At 40.6% G+C, this 16380-nt stretch overlaps 1 protein-coding gene across 2 annotated transcripts; it reads right to left on the reverse strand.

Annotated features, from left to right (window-relative positions):
• Nucleotides 1-10209: 10209 nt before the first annotated feature.
• On the reverse strand, nucleotides 10210-14752 carry LOC131016511 (pyruvate decarboxylase 1-like). 2 transcript variants are annotated; one of them, XM_057945220.1, is made up of 6 exons: nucleotides 14207-14752; nucleotides 11912-12075; nucleotides 11183-11833; nucleotides 10994-11111; nucleotides 10607-10795; nucleotides 10216-10511 (listed from the first exon to the last, which is right to left on the reverse strand). In XM_057945220.1, exons 1-6 carry the CDS (start codon nucleotides 14705-14707, stop codon nucleotides 10341-10343), a joined length of 1794 nt encoding a protein of 597 aa, XP_057801203.1. In that variant the 5' UTR covers nucleotides 14708-14752; the 3' UTR covers nucleotides 10216-10340. The 2 variants fall into 2 exon arrangements, with proteins under 2 accessions (XP_057801202.1, XP_057801203.1); XM_057945219.1 differs by having other exon boundaries at nucleotides 10210-10511; nucleotides 11183-12075.
• Between the last annotated feature and the right edge of the window lie 1628 nt (nucleotides 14753-16380).

Raw genomic sequence — 16380 nt, forward strand, 5'->3', positions numbered from 1 at the left:
GGATGGGGTCTTGCCGACATTAAAGGCATTAGCCCCGCCACTTGCATGCATAGGATCCACCTGGAGGAAGGAGCGAGGCCCAAGAGAGATGGCCAAAGGAGATTGAATCCCGTCCTAATGGAGGTGGTACGCAAAGAAATTCTTAAACTATTGGCGGAGGGGATCATCTACCCCATCGCCGATAGTGAGTGGGTCAGTCCGGTGCATGTGGTGCCGAAGAAAGGAGGGAGCACAGTCATCCTAAATGACGATCAAGAGTTGGTGCCAACCCGCCCCGTGACGGGGTGGCGCATGTGCATCGACTACAGGAAGTTGAATGCCGCTACCAAAAAGGATCACTTTCCTCTCCCTTTTATTGATCTAATGCTTGATCATTTAGCCAGTCATAATTTCTATTGTTTTCTTGATGACCTTTCAGGTTACTACCAAATAGCTATTGCACCAGAGGACCAAGACAAGACGGCATTCACCACTCCTTTTGGCACCTTCGCTTGGAAGAGGATGCCGTTCGGATTGTGCAATGCACCGGGGACTTTCCAACGGTGCATGATGTCGATCTTCGCGGAAATGATAGGTGATTTCGTTGAAATTTTTATGGATGACTTCTCCGTGTTTGGTTGCTCTTTTAGTGATTGCTTGTCTAAAATTGATGTGGTGTTGCAAAGGTGCATAACTAGTGGTTTGACCTTAAGTTGGGAGAAGAGTCACTTCATGGTGACCAGTGGCATTGTACTTGGCCACGTCGTGTCTAAAAATGGTATAGAGGTCGATAAGGCCAAGGTAGAGGTCATTCAAAAATTGCCTCCACCTATTGATGTGAAAGGGATTAGAAGCTTCCTAGGCCATGCCGGGTTTTACCGGCGTTTCATTAATGATTTTTCTAGGATTAGCCAACCTTAATTTTGAATTTAATGATTCTTGCATGCATGCTTTTGAGCTGTTGAAGCTTAAGTTGAGCACGGCCCCAATTGTGGTTGCACCCGATTGGTTAATGCCGTTTGAAATTATGTGTGATGCATCAAATTCCGTCGTGGGTGCGGTGCTTGCTCAATGTGTTGACAAGATGTTGCGTGTGATTTACTATGCTAGTTTGACATTGAATAATGCACAAGTAAATTACACTACTACAGAAAAAGAGTTGCTCGCTGTGGTGTTTGCTTTAGATAAATTTCGTGCTTATATCATCTGGTCTAAAGTAATTGTACATAGTGATCATGCCGCTCTTAGGTATTTGTTGACCAAGTCTCAAGCCAAACCACGTCCTATTCGTTGGATTTTGTTGTAGCAAGAATTTGATGTTGAGATCAAGGATAGGAAGGGGAGTGAAAACTCTGTGGCCGACCACTTGTCTAGACTTGAGCATAATGTGGTTGAGTCAAATGATGTTGCCATTCATGAGTCTTTCCCATTTGAGCATGCATATGCATTGACTTCGGTCCCTTGGTTTGCAGACATTGTCAATTATCTTGCTTGTGGAGAACTCCGACCTAACCTCACTTCCCAAGAGAGGAAGCGTTTTCTGTCTCTCTGCAGGCAATACTATTGGGAGGATCCCTACTTGTTCAAGTTGGGAAATGACGAAGTGATACGAAGGTGTGTGCCCAATGAGGAGCAACAATGCGTCTTACAGTGGTGTCATGACGCTCATTGCGGAGGCCATTTTGGCGGTCAAAAGACGGCCCACAAGGTGCTCCAATCCAGTTTGTATTGGCCAACTCTCTTTAAGGATGCCCATTCGTTCTATTTAGCTTGCGATCGTTGTCAACGAGTGGGAAACATTGGCCGTAAGAATGAGATACCCCTAACTAACATTTTAGTTGTGAAAATTTCGATGTGTGGGGCATCGATTTCATGGGGCCATTTCCCATCTCTTATGGCTTTGAGTTTATTTTATTGGCGGTTGATTATGTGTCCAAGTGGGTTGAGGCAATCCCCACGAGGACTTGTGATGCTAATGTTGTCCTCAAGTTTGTGCAGGAGAATATTTTGTGCCGATTTGGTTTCCCCCGTGCTATCATTAGTGATGGGGGAAAACATTTCTGCAACAAATTATTTGAGAAGCTCATGCGAAAAAATGACATCACCCATAAGGTTGCAACTCCTTATCATCCGCAGACCTCGGGGCAAGCCGAAACCAGCAACCGACAAATAAAGGGCATACTTGAGAAGATCGTGCAGCCATCTCGCAAGGATTGGTCCACCAAGCTCTCTGACGCCTTATGGGCATATCGGACCGCCTTTAAAGGAGTTCTTGGGATGAGCCCTTACCGCCTCGTGTATGGAAAAGCTTGTCATTTGCCTGTTGAGATCGAGCATCGCGCTTATTGGGCTATCAAGGCTACAAATTTGGACCTTCGGACCGCAGGGAAACACCGAACTTTACAAATGGAAGAGCTTGATGAGTTGCGTAATGAGGCATATGAGAATGCACGCATCTACAAGGATAAAGTGAAGAAAATGCATGATCGTCGCGTTGTGCAAAAGGACTTCCACCCGGGCATGAAAGTACTGTTGTTCAACTCAAGGCTGAAACTTTTCGGGAAAACTCAAGTCCCATTGGATTGGCCCCTTTATCATCAAAGAAGTACTCAACCATGGTGTCGTGTGGCCCCAACCCAGCCCAACCACAAAAAACCCGAAGGGGGTCCACGGCGGCGCCGTCCCACGGAGGCCGCCGTCACCCCCAACTCAGCCAAAAAACCCGAAGGGGGTCCACGGCGGCGCCGTGCCACGGCGGCCGCTGTCACCCCCAGCCCAGCCCAACCCAGCCCGGCCCGCCCTTTCCCCTTAAATACCAAAACCCTAATCCCTTTGTCCCACCCACCTCCCACCCGCCTCCCTCAACTCTCTCACTCTCACTTTTCTCCCTCACATCACCATCACCACCATCACTCCACATCACCCACCGCCGTCCACAGCCCACCGCCGTCCACAGCCACCGCCGCCGCTGCCACCATCCCCACCATCACCCCCCACCACAACCCACCGCCCACCACAGCCCACCGCCGTCCGCAGTCGCCGCCTTCAACCTTCACCGCCGCGCCTGTCTCCCCACGCCGCCGCTGCAACAGCCGCCGCCGTCCGCAGCCGCTGCCGTCAGCCCAGCCGCCGTCGTCCACCTCCTGCTATGGCCACCCTCAACACTTACAAGCGCCGTCGCCGCCTTCAGATCTCCGACGACGAGGACGAGGCTCCACCTAGCCCTCGGACCTCTCCTAGCCATCCCACCCGCCCTCCTACTCCACCGACGGACATTCGCCACATCTATAATGCCCCATTCGCTATATATGAAGCGTGGGAGGGCACTCGGTGGAAGGCACTCAAGGAAAAACAGGTCACTCAACCCTGTTGCTTGCTGTGGCCGTTGCTCAAGCAGTTAAAGCTGGACAGCACTATTGAGACTCACCTTCGGAATCTTGGCCTCTACAAGTTTGCCACTACCACACCGCCCGGCTTGCTCCAGTTGCACTTGGAATTCTTGTGCACCCTCAACTTCACCGCCGACAAGACCGAGCTCCATTGCTGCCTCCTGAATAAGCCACTCGTGATCAATTACCGGGTGATGCACGAAGTTTTTGGTTTTCACCCGAAGCCATTGAAGGGCCTACCGTCGAATTGGGTGGCCGCCAATGCTTGGCAGGAGTTAACAGGTTTGCCCACCTGGACCGGCCAGGGTGCCCCTAGTAATCAGCTCCGAGACGTCGACATGGGCGTGCTACACAAGTTCTTGTCTTTCTGTGTTCTGGGCAAGGAACAGGCGAACAAGGTTAACGCGTCGGAGGTTTACATGTTATGGTGTGCTAAGCGTAAGAAGAAGATCGATGCCACCACCATAATTTGGAACCAGCTTCACACCATGTCCCGGCACGGGGGGTTCAAACCCTCTCTGAGTCCCATTTCTACCGCCCTGGCCCTCCATTTCAATCTCTTTCCACCGACCAATGTCCCCGCACACCTGCGTCCCGTTGTTACAAGGCCGATAGATCTCTCCGAGCTCAAGATGTTTGTGGCCTTTGATCTCACAATCATTCCACAGACACACCGACCCAATGTTCGTGCCCTTTTGCAGAAACGCAACCTGGGCGAAGGTACTTCCTCCTCGGCGCGACATATCTTGGACGATGAGGATGAGGAAGATGCTGACGCGGAGGAGGAGCCTACGCCACCACCGTCTTTCACTTATGATCCTGATGCCGGCTCCTCTGCTTCTTTTCAGCACTTCCAAACTCACTTTGATGAGTCCTTTGGCCAGTTTCGCCAGGAAGTCTATTCTCGTTTTGATCAGGTGCAGGACTCGGTGGGAGGACTCTATGACAGGATCGATGACATTTATGGTCATCTAGACAGTCTTGGCGGCCAAGTGACTCCCATGCAGGCACAGTTGGGCAATGTTTACGGCCAGGTGAACACCATATCCGGGGAGGTCACGCGTCTGCGTCAACAAATGTCATCTTTGATGCTCGCTTTGCCCAATACAACCAGGGCCTCACAGACAACAAAGACTACATCGCCGACCTAGAGAAACAGTGGGCCGCTTTCACCTTGCAGAATCAAGACCAATTCCGGCACCCCCCGAGCCCCCCTCCGGGCCCTTACTGAGCTACTCCTTACCCTCCTTTGTACATACTCTTCTTTTTCTTGTTTTTCATGTTTCATGCTGTTTCTTGGGTTGGGTTTTGTGGTTGCTCATTTTGCAGGCTCTGGGTCGACTACCTCCTTACCGCCGTTGCCGTGCGTGGCTGCACTCCTATTCAGGGATGTTCTCTCCCTTTCCCTTCGTTGTGCCCTGAGGACAGTGCATGTTTTTCTGCGTGGGGGAGGGGTGTTAATTGTTTTTGGGGGGGTGTTGTGGAATTTTTCATTGGTCGTACTGTTGATTGTGCTGCATGCGGAGTTTATGATGCTCTATCGCTACGTTGCACGCTTGGTTGTGGTGCCCTGCTTGCTTGTTTTGGGGCGAATGGTTCCCTCGTCTTGTTTTCTTGTTTGTTTTTATGTGCACATCGCATGTTGATGGTGGTTCACTAGCGATTCTGGGTTGTGATTCGTGTTGATTGTTGTCCTTGTCTTTTATGGTTGATTTGTTTCCAATGTGGTGCAATTAGTTTAATGTTTGGATGCAACACCCTGATGAGCAACTCTTGACGTGATTTGTCCGGTAGATGCTAGGGGGAGTGTTTTCATTGCAATATCCTAATATCTATCTCTGTGTTGAAATGTTTGGTTGGTTGTTGAGTACTTGATAGCTCTGGGTCTTTGCTCATCTGATAGTATCATTATGAGCATGGGAAACCACACGAGAATATCTTGGATCACCTCCAAAAATGTCAATCTCGTGAATTATGGCCTATCTATTAAGAGCGAAAATAACTTGACCAAAAAAAAAGTGGGAAATGTGAAAAGATGAAAGAATGTGAAAAAGGAATGAGATATGATTATAAAGGAAATTGCATTAGGAAATTCACCCCTAGCGGAGAATTGGGTCTGATCGGATTGAGTGGTATCATCTTGTTGTTGTATTTTAAACCTTAACTTTGAACACTTGATTGGGGACATATATATCTTGAAAGACTTGGATTGGTTGGTGTTTTGCTTGGTGTGTAGAATCGCTTGTGGATTTCCATTTGTTGTTGTGACTGTTGCTTGAGGACAAGCAAGGATTTAAGTGTGGGGGGGTTGTTTACCTCATTTTTGGGTAGTATTTGTGAGTCTTTTTGCTGTGCATTCGAGCATGCTTCGTGTCTTTTTGCTCTATTCTTCACTTGTTCGATGTTATTTGGTGGTGTTACTGTTGTGTGCAGGAATCGGGAGTAGTCGAGCTATTTGGCATCGTTTGGGAGCACTTTTGGAAGTGAAACTCACGGCCGCCGCCGTCTCACGGTCGCCGCCGTCCTGACACCGGCCGCCGCCCCACGGCGCGCGCCGTGCAATTCTGTGGAAGAATCGATGAAGGGGGTACACGGCGACGCCGTATCACGGCGGCCGCCATCTCTGGGCGTTTTCGGCAGTTACATTTTTCCATTTAAAAGCCGAATTTTAGGGTTTTACACACACTTCTCGACTCCAGCAGCCTCCAAGGCGATTTCCACCCTTATTCCCTTAGTTTTTTAGCACTTTAAACATCAACAATATCTTTTGGATTCATTGGATTACAGTTCATGTCAGTTTACATTCCGTTGGATTAGATTTTTGGATCGTACTCTTTTGTAAGAACTCACTTGTTTTCTCATTTTAGTTTATTGAATCCTTTTGTTTGTCTTTCTTGTTCCTTTATGTTCTTGATGAATGAGAGATCTTAGATTAATTTCTGTGATGTGGTTGATCCTTGATAATTTAAGTACTTGGTTAGTTCGTTGTTGATTGCTGCCGAATTCTCTTTGATTGTGTGTGTTAAGGAATCTTCCTAATAGCAATTTAAGTTCGTTTTGAATTTGAATTTGATGATTGATTTTGTTCTCATGCCTGGTAGTGGTTAATCATTGTTTATAGTTTTATGATCGTTCGGTTTGAAGTGCTAGATTACAACCCTAGTTTGATAGGTTTAATGTTTAATCTCTACGTTCTTAGTTGCTACTTATCTACTGCCTAGTTAATGCTATATGCTTTCTTTCAATTATGTTTTGGTGAATAGAAGAGCGAGATAGTGCCAGACCCAACTTCCCGATTAGAGTGTTTAGGTTTTCTTTCCGTTTCTTGTGAGTAGCACAATTAAAGCCCTGCTAAGCCTTCCGTGTGAGACGACTTGAGTCACCTTACTGCACTAGGACGACCTCATATAAATTTGAGTCCATCCGCTAGGTGTTTTTGGATGAGTCAACCTCAACTGATTTCTCATCAGTTATTCTTAATAAAAAGAACTTCTCTTTGATCTCAACCTGAAGACAATGACTTTTTGTCCAGGCTCTGCTTATTGTTTTTCAGTTTTGTCTTCGTTCAGTTTTGTTTAACTGTTGTGTTCTTTCTTCAAAGTGCAAGTTTTAGGTTCTATTGTCAAGGGGGAATAGTATTCACCCTGTTTAAGAACCTGTGCTTTGAGTTCAGTCTTTTTCTTGCTTAGAACTGTTGTGTGGTTTTGGCATCATCAAAAAGGGGAAAATTATTGGGAACTTAATGAAATATCCTAATCCTAGTCTTGATGATACCAAAATCAATTGGTCTCAATTGTAATAGACTAGAACTGTTTGAACTCAAGTGTTAGAGTTCTTTTTCTAGTTTAGTTGCTGTTCTGAAGACTGAAGACTGAAGAACGAAGGACTGAAGACTGAAGACTGAAGATGCCGACTGAAGTATCAGTCGAAGGATTAGTCTCGACTGATTAATTAATGCATGCCACGTGGATTCAGCGGACTGATACTAAAGTCAAGTATCAGTTAAACATTCTTCCTCGGACTGAACCTCCAACGTTCAAAGGAAGTCACGCACTCCCGAAGTACAGCCGCATTAAATGCAGAGATCTCAGGATCGTCCTTTCTCTGCAGAGGCCATTCCTTTTGGTGATTACCTTTTCAGAGATGTCGCATATCCTGCTCTTCAAAGAAGCCGTTCTCACTAAACAAGGAACCTCGAAGATTTAAGCCTCAGCCCAAGTTCAAATTACTCTCTAATGGAAGAAATCTTGAAGACCATCTCCGCCAACGGATCTATTCAGGACGTCTCCAATAAATAGCGCTCGAGGATCACTTCAATCTTCACCGATTCAACAACATAAGCTGAAACACTGCCAAATTTGTTACTCAACTAAACCAAGCCTCTCCAAAGTTTGAATCGAAGAAGAGAATCACAAAGCCAAAAATCAGTCACTGCTGATTACATACATTCTCTTAGACCTTAGGCAAATATTGTATATCCAGACCCTAGGTTAAACTGACTGCAAAGAACTTGTTCTTTGTGGTTTAGTTGGCAAGATTTCAAACCTCTTTTCAACCAACCGAATTGAGTGTTTGTGCTGAAAAGGAGTTCAGACAGGTGGTCTGTCTCCGTGAGGTCCTAGTGCCCAGTGTGTGCTAGGAGTGAGAAATCCAACAAGGTGTGTTGATACTGAAGATTAGATCTTCAGTCGTCTCGGTTGTGTGCACCCGCAAGCACACGTTCAGGTTTGTTGTGCACCCGTAGGCACGAGCATCGGTTTGCAGTGCACCCATAAGCACTTGCCCAGTGAAGTTGTTGGTCTGATCAACCGACCGTGGATGTAGGAAGTGTTTTTCGAACCATGTAAAAATCTCTGTGTTATTTACATCTTTCAGTTCTTACTTTCTTACTTGTGCTCTTATCTCCTTGAACTGAAAACTGATTAATTGCAAAGAGAAACCTAACGACTGACAACGTGTTTAACTCACAGGCTATTATGAAACAAAAGTTTTCTATTGCGTGTGTTATTAGTCCAACTGATCTATCCTCTGATAGTCAGTTAGATTCATAACATATCTCTGTTTAACAAACTCGATTGAAGCTTTACGTGTGTCAGTTAAAGTCCTTGACTTAACTGATAAATCCTTACTGAAGAGTATTTAGTATCAGTCGTCAACCCTGTTTTGGTTAAAACTCTTTTCAGTAAACAGGTTGAGTCAGTTTGTGTTTGAAGTTTCGTTTAGGTTCTTCGAACAAAAATAGCCTATAGGTGTATTCCCCCTCCCCCCTCATACACCTATTCGAGACCCTCTGGAACTAACATTATCAAATTACTTAAGACTACATAAGATTAAATATATTCCTTAGAAAGCAAAAAATTCTAAGTAATACACCTTCTGATAAAAAGAGAGATATATATAATGAAACAAGCTATTTACCTGAGGAAAAAAAATAAGTTATTCTATAAACATATTATACATTTAATCACAGTTTATTTCACTTAATTACTTATTATAATTATATATGACTTTTTTAATCTTAATTTTTACATAAAATCATATAAAAAAGATATTTATTACAAAAAATGTAATGTATATATATATATATATATATATATATATATATATATATATATATATATGGAGAGGTTCAAAAAAGAACCATAAATAAAAGAAGACTGGAGAACCATTTTCAGCCATTCGATCATCAAGATCTACGGTAGATGCATCATCTTGTTGGATGAATGCAGATCCTGGGTTCGAATCCTGAAGGGAGCATTTTATTTTTATTTTTTTAGTGCATTAATTTTAACAACGAATGCATTAATTTTTACAGTGGATGCATTAGATTTGATGGTTCTCCCGTTCTCACAAATAATGTAGTTCTCTCTAGAACCACACCATATATATATATATATATATATATATATATATATGTATATATATATATATAATTTTATTTATATATATCTTGAGTGCATGTGATCACGATTAATGGAAAATAGTTTTCTTCACTTGTGTGATCACTTAGATTGAGATGTAATGTCAAAAAACAAAATTGGAAGGTTTTAGATGATGTAAATATAGTATAAATATTAGATTTAGATTAAATATATACTTACCATAAATGATGAATGAGGATAGAAAAGGAATACTATAAGAGTAGAAATTTATATGGGTATTATGTATATACATATTATGTGTACATAGATTAATTGAATTGTATATATATAGATTTAACCTGAATAACTATCTTTCTTTAACTTTAATTTATACCATAGATGTTTGTTAATAACCGTTGGAAAAAATCAAAACATATTCTACAAGCATCAAAATGTTATTATCGAATTAAAAGGTAAAGTATTAAAGTTTAAAAATCAAATATTAAGAATGTATTCGGTTAATCGGGCCAACCCACTCGATTTTCGGGCCAACTCTATCGAGCTCGGGCTATTTTCGGTTCGGGCCATTCGGATTAAATTTTTTTCGGTCTAAAAATTTTCAGCTCTAACCCACTTTTTTTATTGGTCTATTCGGATCGACCCGTCGGTTTCCGGCTTTTTTGACATCCTAAGTGGGACGGAGGGAGTAATTGATTTACTAATAAAAGTAGGTTTGGCCTCTTTCTATATAACAATACCTCTGGCCCAAATAAATAATTATTGGGTCTACGAACTTAGCTGAATGAACAGTTGAAAGGTATGTGGATTAATAAAATTTTGGTCCAATTTAAAATAATAACGTATTTGGTATTTGGTTGCTATAGTGATAAGTCTCAATATAATTAAACTCCCTAAATACTAAATAACTCCAAATCTTTTATGTAACTATCTTTGATGCAACAAATCAAATATATCTAATTTATTGAGAATGGATATCTCTACTAATTAAGGTGGGGATATTACAATATATGTATTAACTTTATATTTCACATACAATAATATGATATTTGTATTGATTTTGGCTTCAAATAATTGGCAGTTTCTACTCAATCTAACGTGGGTTTGGCAGGCGACTATTAGCTATAGAAACAGTCGAACCAAACTGCAAAAGTTCCATACACGTATCGTCCTTGTGAACTATCACCTCAATAAAACACAAGCAATCTTTATTGGCTCCTGTGGCACCATCAATCGCTTTAATAAGTTCTTCCTCACATCTAACCTAGTGGCAGATACAGAGAGACAGATGAATTAATTCGACTTATTCACAAGAGCTAAATACATAATCAAAGAAGAAACTCGTACACTTAAACACACCTTAGTAGTCCAACATTTTCCTTGGCCGTTGCAGATGGCATCAACTAAACCAGTGTAGTTCCAGTTCTTGATCACATTATAAGGCCCGTCGTGGATCTGCACTTCAATGGTGTAGCCGCCGTTGTTTATCAAGAAGATGATGTTATTTTGCCCGCACCGCAGCATTGTTGACACCTCTTGAGCCGTCATCTACAAATATTTTCACCAAACCATCACAACCTTAGCATCCAAAATTATATACATACATATATACAAGATCCTCTTAAAAAAATTAATATATGATCTTGAATATTTGAGATGATCATTTCTCCATAGATTGAGGCTAATATATAGAATAAAAATTATTGCTACTGATCAATACAGTGGGATCCATTGTGATGTGTATACCTGAAAACTACCATCGCCAATGCAGGCAATCACACGCTTCTCCGGTACAGCTTGAGCATAGCCCAAAGTTGCACCAACTGACCAACCAATTGAGCCATACAGCATCTGGACTTCATACCTTCAAACCAAGATTTTCCATTTAAAATACAAATTGAATCTAAAAATATTTTGCTAGAGAGAGCTACTAACCCACATCCAAGTGGCAATTTGAGCTTCTGGCAGTTAAACCAAGAATCCCCTGCTTCAGCAACGACAGTTGTCTCCCCGGACAACATCTTCTGAATATGTTGAAACAGAACATTAACCCTTAACGCCTCATTAGGTTCACTTTTCTGAGGATGCACATCACCAACATAAATTCTACGGTAGTTCTCATATGCAGTTGAATTATGCCTAACCCTTTTTGCAAGGGTAATCAAGAAATCCTTCATTTGAACACATCCAAATGTGGGGCCACCGCCAATCACCACGAGATTAGGCTGCACTATTATTGTTTTCGCCTTCTTGAGAAGCAGAGAGTAGCCTACTGTACTAATGTCGTCGAAGATGGGGCCAACAAAGAGGTAAGCATCAGCTGATTCCACAATCTCAGCACATAATTGTGTACTCACCGCACCCCAATAGGTACCTATGAAATGAGGATGATGCTCTGGTATTAGCCCTTTAGCAGATGGCATAATTGCAATAGGATAACCACAAGCATCTGCCAGTTTTACAAATGCATTGGTTGCATTTGCAGGCCGCATTTTTGGACCTCCCACCATCACCGGTTTCATAGCCTTGTTCAAGAACTCCACCACGGCTTTAACTGCTGCTTCCAGACCCATTTTATTGCTCAACCTATAAATGGTAGTTAAAGTCATTCGAAAATGAAATTTCTGACTATATTTGAAACAAAAAGAATTGAAGCGAGCATACTTTGGGGAGAGAGAAAATGGAATGGGATCACAACTAAATGATGGATGTGGAATCCCAGACAAGTTGCAACTGATGCTTATATACACAGGCTTACTCTCCTTTAATGCTGTTGATATTGCAGTGTCAATCAACTCAGGTGCATTCTCCAAATTATTCACCACAGCCTATTCAATCAGTACAAAAATAATCAATTACGTAAATTTGGTGTTCCTTATAGTTAAATTTGTGAGTTCAATACGACTACAAGTTATTTCCACAATTACAATATTTTATTTTTTGAATTGATGATGAAGGATTTTAATTCGTAGTCTTATATTGAGAAGTGGAAAAGGGGTGTTAAGCACCTATTAAACTTTTTTTTTACTAACTGCCAAATTTATCTAAATTACCTTGCGTGTTTAGTAAGCCGACATTGCTAAAGAAATAGGTCAAGTCAAACGAGACAATGTGAAAATGGATATTTCAGGCCAAACCAAACGGGACGTTGGGAGTATTACTTTTTTTAATATATATATATATATATATATATATATATATATATATATATATATGTAATTGTAAGAAAATATAAATACAATGGAACCCTAGCAATGCTTTTTTTTGTCCCTGCGTATGCAAATACTACATTGAGTTGGGGCCCATTGGAATTTAAAACAAAAATAGTGAGATATGTGAATCAAACAAAAATTGCTCAAATGATAGAGATTGTTGAGGTCGTTGATATTTGGATATCCCAAAGTTTTAATCAATCTTAATAAATAATGAATTATATATCCTCTAATATTTTTATTTATCTAAGTTAAGCCTCAAAAATAAAAACCCTTTAAAATATTGTCTTTCGTCCACGAAAGAACTTCCTATCTTTCTTTTTTGAGACGTCCACAAAAAAATTCCCTACCTATTTTTGGACTATACCCCACCACTTATAATTACTCTTGCTTTCACTTTTTCACAACTCTCAATATTAATTATAATACATTTTCACCATTCTCAATACACTCAACAATTTTTTCTCCATTTTTAATACACTTAATAATATTTTTCTTAAAACGCGTACCACTCCCTCCTAGGAAATTCTTCCGTGGACCGGAGGGAGTATAAAAATTTATATATTTCTTGTCCCTTAGATCATGACATTAATAACAAAACATTTCCAGTGCTCAGGCCATGCGATGCGTAAGAATTATACCTTGCAAAGGTAAAGTTTGTATAAAATTTAAATCATAATGATAATCACTTGGGTGAAAAAATCAAATAAAAACTTTTCCTTTTTGGGTATGTAAAATTCAATCCCAAGCATTGTAGCACAACGTAGGTACACAACATAGTTACACGATGCACATTCAAATCCCGCAAAAGTTAATACACATTCACACGACAAACGTTGCACCTTCTCTTGAGAGTGACACAATTGAATTGTAGCTATCTTGATATGTCTACGTTTAATTAGGTTGGATTATTATAAAGGATTCCTAATTTAATTTAAACATCAATTAATTCGTAGCTAACAAAAGATATAAAGATTGATTACAAATTATTTTAGATATGTATCAATTAGATTTATAAATATATATTTATATATATATAATATGTAATTTAACCATAAATAAAATACTACTATGTAATAGGGATAAATACGCACTCTATATTTTGTGCCCAAAACGCTTTTTTTAATTTACTTTGATTGTAAATTTTTCATTGGAAAATGATGAATAAGAAAATATAAGGAAATATTATATTGTTGTTATTTTTTACCATAATTTATTAGAGATAAAAAATGAGATAATGTTGAAAAATATTTTCACATCACTATCCAAAGATAATATTATCCAACATTAAAGAGAAAATGAATGAAAATAAATTGCCGGAGAAAATATTCCACTATGCCCAGAAAAAATTTTCAATCATAACAAACATGTGAAAATGATGGAAAAGATGTGAACATATATATTTTTGCTCATTTTTCATCAAAGTAAACGGACCTTCAGTACATATTAATTGAGCCCCCTCATGAAGCGTTTATTTTAAAGGATTAGTCTTCATAGATAAAGATAGTAAGCTAATCCCTTGTTTATTTTGATGGATTATAACTTTGAGATATCTGAATATCCTTGAATATTTCTATTATTTGAACTTTACTTGATTTATATCCATTGAAATGGCGGGATTAAATAAATTTTACTCTTGAGGATAAAAATACTAATCATGCAAATGCAAATGCAAAGTAAACGTTCGTCACAAGTTTGTTCTGGCTACGTGAAAGACTCTATATACACACACACACACACGTAATACCTGATAGCAAGTTACAGTCTGAAAGCAACGCAGCTCCTGGGTAAAATCCGGCAAGCCGATCGTGTGATGCAGGATCCGGTTAGCGCCGTAATCATTTGAGTTCGGACCTCCGACGATGCAGATCACTGGGAGATTCTCGCTGTATGCGCCGGCGATGGCGTTGATAATACTCAGCCCTCCGACGGTAAACGTAACCGCGCAAGCGCCGACACCGCGAGCCCGTGCGTATCCGTCGGCGGCGTAGCCCGCATTGAGCTCATTGCAGCAGCCGATCAGGTTGAGCCCCGGCTCAGCTATGAGGTGGTCCAGCAGCGTCAGATTAAAGTCGCCGGGAACTGAAAACACGTCTCTCACGCCGATCTGCACGAGCCGCCGTGCGAGGTGGTTGCCGAGGGTCGCCTCGGCTGAGCTGGGCCGAATGGCTACCGGCTGGACGGCCGGAACGACGCCGTTGAATGTTGCGGACTTGCATGAATTTAACGAAACGAGTTTTGATTCCATCTATAAGGTCGAATTGATTGATTGCAGAAAAATGACAAAATTAAAATTTAGATTTAAAGTTATTACAGAATGTGGAGAAGGAATTTGGTTTTGAGTGTCGAGTTTATATTGTAGGCGAAGTGGTGTAAATTTTTAATGTTGTGGCTAACACTAACGAAACAAAGACCACAATTTTTAAATAGTCTTTGTTACAAACTTACAATAAAAATAAAAATTGTTAACTCACATAAAAAATTTAAAAGTCAACCGACGACGACGTGAGCGTGTGTTGCATGGTCTCTCGTGTATTCTGCAATTCTGAGGGTTTTTAAATATTAATTTCTTCTTAAAATGAATGATTTTTGGTGCTTATTGACAGTCAAGTGTTGTTTAGTTCGATTTACAGTACTTAACATTATCATAAGGTATAGAAATTTTGCAAATGGGATCCTCTGTCACATAATATATTGAACATTCATCAAATATATTGAACATGTACAATATTTTTGGGGGTTCTGGGGTTCGACCCCCCCATATGTTCAACGAAAAAATCCATTGAATATGGCGTCATGGCGTGAGTAAATCATGTCTGTTATATTAGATAAGATCAACAGATCATATTACTTCTCTCTTCTCTCTTACATTTAGGCTTTTCTCATTGAACCTGGGATATATATATATATATATATATATATATATACATATATATATATATATAGGGAGAGGTTCAAGAAAGAACCATAAATAAAAGAAGACCGAAGAACCATTTTCAGCCATTCGATCATCAAGATCTACGGTGGATGCATCATCTTGTTGGATGAATGCAGATCCTGGGTTCGAATCCCGAAGGGAGCATTTTTTTTTAATTTTTTTAGTGCATTAATTTTAACAGCGAATGCATTAATTTTCACAGTGGATGCATTAGATTTGATGGTTCTCCCGTTCTCACAAATAATGTAGTTCTCTCTAGAACCACACCCTATATATATATATATATATATATATATATATATATATATATATAGGGTTGGGTTCCGGTGGATCCCTATGCTTATAATAGATCCGTAGATCCAAATCTAGACCACACATTTATGACATGTGGCGCATCAAGATGGTGACACGTGGCAAGCCATTTCAAGGCAAAATCTAGAGAGGGGTAAAATTGGAATGTAATTTTCGAAATTTATAAAAAAAATAAATAAATAGATTTTTTCAAAATAGGTATATTTTAGATGCATAAAGTTTCATACGAGAATGCATGAACTTTCATATAAAAATGCATAAAGTTTCATATAAAAATGCATAAGATTTCACCCCACCCCAACCCCATCCCTAAACCCCACCCCACCCCAGAACCCCACACCCCTAAACCCCACCCCACCCCAGAACCCCACCCCCACCCACCCCCTACCCCCCACCCCCCCACCCCCCACCCCCAAAAAAAAATTATTATTTTTTTAAAAAATTGGGGGGTGGGGGGTGGGTGGGGTAGGGGTGGGGCAGAGGTGGGGTGGCGAAACTACCAGATTTATTAAAATGAAATGCATTTTTTGTATAATTTAATGCATTTTATGTGAAAACTTTATGCATTTTTGTTTGATTTTATATGCATGTGAAACATGCCTATTTTTGGGGGGTGGTAATGGGGAGGGTTGGGGGGTGGTGTGGGCTGGATTGGGGGGTGGTATGGGGTG

Source organism: Salvia miltiorrhiza, chromosome 3 (assembly GCF_028751815.1).
Source record: "Salvia miltiorrhiza cultivar Shanhuang (shh) chromosome 3, IMPLAD_Smil_shh, whole genome shotgun sequence".
NCBI classification, from domain to species: domain Eukaryota; kingdom Viridiplantae; phylum Streptophyta; class Magnoliopsida; order Lamiales; family Lamiaceae; genus Salvia; species Salvia miltiorrhiza.

Bases quoted from the DNA above. Each gene is read 5' to 3' on its own strand.
- LOC131016511 (XM_057945219.1), bottom strand. From the start codon at position 14,707: ATGGAATCAAAACTCGTTTCGTTAAATTCATGCAAGTCCGCAACATTC. The intron at 12,076-14,206 runs GTATTACGTGTG...CTGATTGAATAG, and splicing joins AGACTGTAACTTGCTATCAG to GCTGTGGTGAATAATTTGGA. The intron at 11,112-11,182 runs GTTAGTAGCTCT...CTTGGTTTGAAG, and splicing joins AAATTGCCACTTGGATGTGG to GTATGAAGTCCAGATGCTGT.